This window comes from Centroberyx affinis, unplaced genomic scaffold, assembly GCF_046629955.1.
Source record: "Centroberyx affinis isolate AG114_WGS23_722 - 3 ecotype Tasmania unplaced genomic scaffold, CSIRO-AGI_Caff_v1 ptg002093l_1, whole genome shotgun sequence".
Lineage (NCBI taxonomy): Eukaryota > Metazoa > Chordata > Actinopteri > Beryciformes > Berycidae > Centroberyx > Centroberyx affinis.
In genome coordinates this window covers 130,352-139,553 of record NW_027280419.1, presented here as the reverse complement: position 1 = coordinate 139,553, position 9,202 = coordinate 130,352, and the positions used below count along the sequence as shown (strand labels likewise).

General features: G+C 39.2%; 1 protein-coding gene across 1 annotated transcript; it reads left to right on the top strand.

The window, feature by feature from the left end:
* Positions 1 to 931: 931 nt before the first annotated feature.
* On the top strand, positions 932 to 7,740 carry LOC139654465 (ceramide kinase-like; the record flags this gene model as incomplete). Its single annotated transcript, XM_071531539.1, has 7 exons — positions 932 to 1,006; positions 2,038 to 2,190; positions 2,552 to 2,657; positions 2,855 to 2,937; positions 4,081 to 4,286; positions 5,802 to 6,019; positions 7,653 to 7,740. Coding segments are annotated over 7 exons (929 nt in total), but the record flags the coding sequence as incomplete, so codon positions are not given.
* Positions 7,741 to 9,202: the final 1,462 nt, after the last annotated feature.

The following is a 9,202-nucleotide window of genomic DNA, read 5'->3' as shown; positions in this document are numbered from 1 at the left end:
CACATTAATGCATCAATAATTATAGTTCAATAACATGATATATATGATTCTGAAATGGGCCATTCTGCATAATGACTACTTTTACTTTTGCTACTGTATTTTGATGCTAATACTTTTGTATTGTGACTTCAGTAAGATTTTGAATGCAGGACTTTTACTTGTAACAAAGTATTTTTACACTGTGGTATTGCTACTTTTACTTAAGTCAAATATCTGAATACTTCTTCCACCACTGACTTTATTGAATTGTTAATTATTTTTGGAGGTTTATCACCCTGGGCGGTTTGGATGGTTAACCACACCTGCCATCATAGAGCTTGTCAGCCTATGGGTGTGCATGATGTATAAATATGGGTGTGGTTTCCATTTTTCAAACATTTTGACCTGACGAAGATCCAAGCAGGATCGAAACGTTGTCACTATTAAACCTTTGTGGCATGGAGCAAGTGTGCAGGCGTTACTCCTTCTGTCACTGACACAGTTTTCCGATAGACTTGCACCTACGTGATGTGTGTATAACTACTCTCCTTCAATTTTAAATGTTTCATCACACAAAAAAAAAACATCCCAGCTGGCAGAAAAAAGGGGGTAAATCAATATTCGGTTTAGTTCACACAGACGTAATCAGCGCATACGCGTAATAAATCCGACACACATGCGACATTTGCATCGGGACACGATGCACGATTATTTTGAGGTGAGATTTTCTACGCCGCCTGGAGTTTCTCAGATTAGTAATTTGCATTTCTTGTTTCTGTTTCTTTTTATATCAGTGTGTTTTATCACTGTGTTGTTGTTGTTTTTTTATGTTTTATCACTGCATGGAAAAACAAACAAATGAACCTCTGGCTGGTCTCCACCGTCACTGTCTTGACTTCACTGCTGCTGGGAATCAGTTTATTAACAGAAGACGTCGTTGTTTTTGGTTTAGGTTCAACAGACTGCATCTGCTTCGCAACTGTAGGTGCCAACGACCCCGTGACCTCTGCCCTGCACATCATAGTGGGTGAGTCACACACACACACACACACACACATACACACACTTTAAACACTTGCTGATACACTGTCCTTTAGAGATGAAAAAAGCATAGTGGCTCATGTGCAGATGGGATTAATATTACAGGACAACACAGCTGATGTCATCATTTGCATTGCATGCCACTGATTTTAATGAAATATAAATGAGATAAAAATTACACTATTTTTCCCCTAAATTACTGAGCGGGAATTGTATTTTCAGTCACACTCTAATACACACAGTACATCTGCCTACACAAAAAAATCAAAATGTGCAACTCACATGGAAGTTACCTTGTTGAGGAGTATGAAAAGGAGGTATTTATAAAAAAGAAAAAGTGTATATTTGTGATTTGCATCAAACACAGATTGTTATATAAAAAAAAATCTCACCTTTTTAAAGATATATTTATATAAAATAGCCAAGATGACAAGGGCAGAGAACTTGATGGAAACAAAATTCTTTTTTGCCTATGGTGAAAATAAATGGGATTTTTTTGGTTGTTTTGTTCTTAAAATGGGTGAAATAATGTTAGAAGAAATTACATATGACAAAGTTATTACACACATTACTGAATTTTAAAAAACTATTTTGCTAATCTAATAAAGAAATGCAGAACAGAGGAACCTGAAAGCAGAAATAGTCAATATTAGTGTTGGCTGCGTTTAAAGGCGTTAACATCATTTTACTCTTCTATTCATTTTCACATTAGACTGAAAGGGGGCGGGGCCAGAAAACCTTATTTGGGCTGAAGTATGATGTCACACGTAAGAGGATGATAAAACTCGACAAGGAGGAAATCAGTTTAACAACATGCATAAATAAAATCTCCATTGCTACAGCTTGGCAGGCCTCTCTCTCTCTCTCTCTCTCTCTCTCTCTCTCTCTCTCTCACTCTCTCTCTCTCTCACACACACACACTCACACTCACTCACACACACACACACACACACACACACACACACACACACACACACTGAATCCCTGGATCATCGCTGCCTTGTCTCGTCTCTGCAGGAGACTCCCAGCCGATGGACGTGTGCTCGGTTCACCACAACAACACCTTCCTGCGTTACTCCATCTCCCTGCTGGGATACGGTTTCTATGGCGACGTGCTGACTGACAGTGAGAGGAAGCGATGGATGGGCCCGGCCAGATACGACTTTTCAGGTAAATAAATGAACTGTCAGTTTACTTATGACCAAGTAAACAATGACAAAAAAAGCTAGTCGAAACATTGCAACTTTTTATTTAATTTAATTTCTTCTAAATTACATAGAATTTCTAGGCTATTGATGTTACTATTCAAGCATTCCCGACCATTATAATTATTTTTGGGTTTTTTTCTGTCCTACCACTAGTAGATTATAGGTTTAACATTTAAATACGATATCGCAATATTTCATGAATATCGCAATATTTGATGATATCGAATTTCGGCCCAAGCTTAGTGCTCAGCAGAATTACCTGCACAAATAAAGATTAAAGAACAAGCTCCTCTGTGTGGTAACGCGCTGCGACCCCCTTGCAGGTCTGAAGACCTTTCTGACCCATCACTACTATGAAGGGACGGTGTCCTACCTGCCGGCCAGCGGCGTCCTGGGAACCCCGAGGGACCGGACCAAGTGTAGAGCCGGGTAAGAGCTGCTGAACCAAACCCCCCCTCAGCCCCGAGTGTATCGTGTCTGAATAAAAGCGATTCTGAGTTGGTGCCGCACCATCAGGCCCAGCGCGGCACAGCACAGAGCTTGGAAGAACTCTTACATGATGTGACGATGTGTCGGTGTGTTGTCTTTTAAATTTAAAATAACATAAGTCCATCTGAAACTTCCAGCTGCTTGATATGCCAGCACAACGGACAGCTGTATCTGGAAGAGAAAGCTGAGAAGTACAAGACAGACGAGGCGTCAGACAGCGGTGAGTTCACCAGGTCTTCAGCCTCCCAGGATTCTCGTTCCTGAAGGTCTTTTTCTGTCCAGTGTTCCTCCAATCCCAGCTACTTGTCTCTCTCAACAGAAAGTTACATTGTTGAGTTCTCTTTTGACTACATTTCCCATCAAACCTCTGAAGACTCATGCAATCTGTCACTCAGTCAAACGCTGTAGCCCATCTCTTATCCGTACAACTGTTTTTTACAGAACTTTTCTTAAGGCGAGGCACCACAGGTGAATAAGACAAAAAAAATCCTTTCATCCTATCAGAATGAAACTTTACATTATGAATAAGAACACAAATACAAACACTTTTTGTATTATGACTTTTATATATTTTGTTATTACCATATGAAATTTTGACAATATTTCCTTTAAAAATGTGCAAATTTATACATTAGTTAAAACCGTTTATGGCGGCTAAAGTTTTTCACTTTGTAAAAACATGTGATGTCTATTAATGTGACAAATATTTAGATATAAATACATTTTCCTGTCATGAATAACATCTAAGAAAACACTTAATACAATGAATATCTTATTTACAGATGACAAAATATGATATTATCTCAAAATTTACCAATTCAGCTAGGGCTGGGCGATAATTCAATATTATCGTTTATCATCTTTCAGTGGAATCATATCGTGATGATATGAAGATATTTTAATATCGTGACACACATTTCTGCTGTCTAAATTGATGATGACAAGCAAATTTTACTTAAAAACTCTCATTAAATGAGGTATAGTAGGAATATTATTTGAATATTTCTGTTTTCTTTGACATCACACCTAACATTACCATTCGGTTCAATGAGATGAACATTAATTTGATTATTTAACGTGATTTTGCATACATGAACCATATTGTGATATATATTGATATTGAGAAAAATCCTTGATTATCGTGATATTGATTTCAACTATATTGCCCAGCCCTAAACTCGCCCTTTTCATATGTGGTGCCTGACCTTGCATTTTTCATGATTTAGGCTTAATGAACTTAGTGATGCTGAAGGCTCTTTTGAGCTTTGATGACTGTATGTCTGAAAGTGTCGCGGTACAGGAAGGGAAGACGAAGGTTTAGCGGAGACACGAACCTCTGACTGGTGCTCCGTCTTCCTCTCAGAGAGCGACGGTGAATGGAGGACGCTCCGGGGGAAGTTCCTGGCTATCAACGCTGCCAGTATGAGCTGCGCCTGTCCTCGCAGCCCCAAAGGTCTTTCCCCGGCCGCTCACCTGGCGGACGGCACCACCGACCTCATCCTGGTCCGCAAGTGCTCCCGCCTCGACTTCCTCAGACACCTGCTCCGCCACACCAGCAAAGACGACCAGGTACCCCAACGTTTTATTTATTTATTTATTTATTATCCAAACTTGTAGGTGAATAGTAATACTTGTAGTCAGGCCACCGCAGCCTTATATGTTCTGAAACCAGACAGTGTGAAGAGAGGGCAGAACACAAACTGTTACCAGGATCATTAAAATTAACTGGTAACACTTTACAATAAGGGTCACTAAGTTAAGGGTTAGTTAATGCTTAATAACCATTAACTAACTCTTAATTAACAGTTAACTAATGTGTCTGGTAATCATTTACTAATGGTGTTCATGTTAAATAAGGTATTCATTTATACATTATTTAATAGTCATCTTTATAAACCATTAAATAATGTATAAATTAATATTTTAGTTAACATGAACACCATTATTAAATTAGTTCGCTGTTAATTAATGGTTAGTTAGCATTAACTAACCCTTGTTAAGCATTAACTAACCCTTAACTAAGTGACCCTTATTGTAAAGTGTTACCAATTAACTTAATATAAATTTTTTTTTTTAAAAACAGTCATAAGAAGCTCATTCCACTAACTGGCATGCTTGGAATGTGGTTTTTGCACATTGGACTTGTTTCGTCTCTCACCTTGTTCCTCTGCACTACACTCCTCCGACATAGCTTCGTCTCACACACAGATCTGTTTGATCTGAAGCATTTTTAAGACATTTTTAAGAACATAAAGAATTTTTTAAGAACATAAAGAAATTTTGAGTCCAACCTACTGTCTACTGTTTTGTACTAACCCTCCTGCAACATGGTGGCGTGTCCCTCATAACTATTCTTAGCCACTTTCCAAATATTCAGCCCTCTATTAAGGTCGTTCCCTGAAGAAGAGATTTACCCTTTTTTTGGGGGGGGGGGGGCACTAGTGATACTTCAAATTTTGATACCTATTTTTTATTTTTTCTATACTTGTCTTTGTTTTTTGTTTATTTGTTTGTTTTTTTCTCCTTTCAAATATTTTTTTTTTGAGCCAAAGAATCTTATACATACAGTATATTATTGTGTCAATGCTCATTTTCATTTATATGAAAAAAATTATAAATTATATTTACGTATCTTCACAGATACAAAACATATGATACAAAAATATAGGATTGTTTCTTGAGATTTGGAACAATATCAAAAACAAACAAACCAAAAAGAGACAGGGAAAAGTACTTGTCTTTGTTGAATGAAGGTATGTATCAATAGAGTAAATACTTTTTTGTTAGAAAAGTAGATATCGTGCAAATGCTCTAACTGGAATCAGAAGATTTCTTCAGTAAAATGCCATTAGACGAGAGGAAAACCTGAGTTCTTATTGTATGAATCCAACACTCTGAATCTTTGATACCTTTTTGATGTCTTCAAATCGATGCAGATAACCAAAAGAATTGGTATGATAACAATGACGAAGAATTACTTTTCATAAATCGAGCCTCCCTCTGGCAGGCATCGTATTTCACTCTGTTCCCCTGTCGCACTTCCCTCACCCTCCTCCTCCTCCTCCTCCTTCGCTCTCCGACCAGTTCGACCTGACCTTCGTGGAGGTGCACCGGGTGCGGCGCTTCCGCTTCACGCCGCGCCACTGCCAGAGCGACTCGGACCTGCAGCTGGACCTGCGGGAGAACGGCAAGCGGCTCTTCAGCCAGATCTGCCGCGACCACCCGGCCTGCGGCTGCACGCCCGCCTACAGCAGCTGGAACTGTGACGGCGAGATCCTGACCCACACCGCCATCGAGGTCGGGTAGGTAGAGCGGAAGAAGACAGTTTGACAGTTTATTCAGTCTGCAGGTTGGGAGCCAAGGAACTCAAAATCCGGATGATTACACAGTTTATAGCATTGAATATTCATGATTATACCATGGTCTGGGTGAATACTCGATTCTGATTGGCTGCAGGGTGTCCATTAATTCCTGATAATGGACACCTACTAAGTAGATCTAGTGAAACTGTCTGTTCACCGTTCTAAATTAATGCGCTGGCTACATAGCATCAGCCTGTATCTAAAATGAGTAACCATAGCAACAGGGACGCAGTCAAAGCCTCTATTTACTCCGTTCATTTCTTCGTGAAAATCTTGATATTGATTTGGGGACAATGACATGGCTGATAGCTAGCTAGTCTTGTTGTTAAACATACTGTCAAATTATATTTACTGTTATGTTATTGACTTTGAATGTTGCTAGCATAACGTTAGCTTTCTGGCTCATAGCTGAGCCAAAGGGTTCTATGAGCTGAGCGGACTAGAAATATCTCCCGTTGCGGGTGATATCTCAACGTTTCCATTGCATAAGACTTTATGGGATGGTAATGATTGTTCCAGGTATTAGTCAAACCCTCAGGTGTTACCAGGGAAACTGAGTTATGGCTTGTGAAAAACTTTAGATTTTGATTACAAAACGCATGAAAATATAAATTAATTAATTGGTCTTCATTTTTTTTTCTTTGGCAAGTGACCATGGTATAAGCGGGATAATGCCCTTCGACGCGCAGTCCATTAATTCCTGATAATGGACACCTTGTCAGGCATTATCCCTTACTTAATGTTAATACAGATAGAATATATAAAGCTGTTGGTCAAAACAAGAACAAGACTGAACAACCAATGATAATTATCGTTGTAGCACTTTAAGGAGATGAAGAAGAGGTGACCGCCTTCTTCTACAAGACAAGTTATTATTTTGTCATTGTTTTCTATGAAATTTGGGCGTTTACACATTCCAGGCTCACAGTTCAGTGAGAAACACACAAGATGTTACTTTAGAGTTTAATTTTATATCTGTGAAGCAGATTCAGTATTCTGGAGTTTTAGGCTCTTAAGGTATAAATATGGGTCAAAAGTTACATATTAAGTGAGCAAATAGGAGGTACTTTTCCATTTCTTCCTCAACAGTAGCGATGAGTTGAACTTTGCACGTTTTCAAATCTATATTAGTCCATTCGCTTTGGTCCGAATTGTTATTTTCATGCATTTACGCATCGGTTCAGTTACGTTTCACACAATTTATCAGCGAAAGTCACATGAGAGTCGTCACTGGTTGGAAACTTGGTGCTTGGACTTCTTGGGTAAACAAACATGGAACAACATCAACATAAGCTTTGTTTGTTGGTCCTCTCAGCTTTTATTTCATTTTCTTGCACTTTTATCATATGTGATCATTCTAAAGTCATGAGAGTATATTTTGTTACATCTGCTGTGACGTTGACCCTTGACTTCCTTACAATTTTTTTTGTTTTTGCGATCTAGGAATTCAAGCGTATTTTACTATAAGTCAGTCTGGATAAAAGTGTCAGCTAAATGCCTAAAATTTTAATGTAAATTCACTTTGAATTTGTCTTTAAAAAGAGTCTCCTTTTGTTTTTTTTTATTTTCCCAGAGTGCACTGCCAGTTGATCAAGCTGTTTGCACGAGGGATTGAAGAGCCGGCGGTGTTCGAAGATCTCACCAACCCATGTGCAATATAGACCCCCCCGCCCCCCTCACCCCCTCACCCCCCCCCCCCCCCCCTGTCAGACACTGGAACCGTCTCACTGCATTTCCAAAGTCACCAGGAGACTCAACGTGACTTTGTGGGATCGTGTCCCATAGAGAAGACATGGGAGTTGAACAGTAACAGTATGCAGAGGAAAAGCCCCTCATTCCTTTTAACTTTTCTGTTTTGTGCCGAAGAGTTGGGTTTTGTTTTGACTGCCGTAGCTGATGTATTGGTTTGGTTGGTGAGGTTGAATGGCTGCCTGGTGTCTGGTATCCCACTTATTTTCAATACTGAATTAACAACTAAAACAAGCAAATAAAGAGTGTAGGACTTACACTCAGTGAATCCACAGATGTGGAACTTTATTTATGTAAAGGCTGGCTGTTGGTTTGCAGCTCCGCAGGTCAGGTAAAGCCAAACCTGCCTAGTTATGAAGAATATTGTGAATGCTGCTGAACAGGCTTGGGTCAGATAGGATTTGCAAATAATTTGTTTATTTTTAATCTGCTTGGGTACCAGGTGGGTGGAGTTAGGACAACACAGTGAGTACCTGAAAGTTGAGGCTATTTGTTTTGTTTTGTTTTTTTGACTGGCAGCTTATATGACACAATGTGATTTGCCCTGATGCAGTAAACTCCACCCATGTGGTACTCCAACTAGGGTAAAACAAACGCTAAATTATATTAAATACTATTTGACCAAGGTCTGGTGCTGAAAGCAGTAATAGTCTTCCTGCTTCCTTATTGCTTTTTTGTTATTTAGAAAGTAAATCCTGTTACAGTTGAGGTGTGTAGCTTGTTAGTATTTACTGCCATGTTAGCAGTTTAGCACGATGAGACTGAGCAGCTGCTCAGGTTTCTAGGTTTGTGGACCAGTCGCTTTGGCAGTCATCGTTCAGAGTCCAATTCTGAAAAATCACATTTCACTGGTTAAATAGTTAACCCAACAACTTCTGTGGATGGAAAAGTTGAATGCAACAACGTGGTCACAGTTGCCTGTCAGCGTTGCCCAAAACGTTGCCCTGTGTATCTCTGCCTGTAGACAAGAATAGGAGTATTTTATTTATTTAATATAGTAGATGAGTAGATTTTTAATAAATGTCATTAAAGGAATGTTGCTACAATAGTTTATTTGCACTTTTGTTAGAGAAATGTAGATTTTTTTTTTCTTGCATGCATTTGCAATGATCTGTTACATGTTTTAATGGACAAAACCAAACCTCTGATAAAGGGATACCAGACACCTGCCAATCATTCCATGGTCATGTGACCACAGCGGGGTCAGGGGTCACTTCACTTTCAGTTCGGTAACTCGAGCTCATTGGTCCTCTATGGAGAAGTGATTTCAGATTATTTAGTGGATATGACGACCTCACTCAGGTCAAAACACACTTCCTGTATTGGAACCTGATCTGATGCTGTCAGTCTTCCCAGAGGAGATTCACAGTGAAA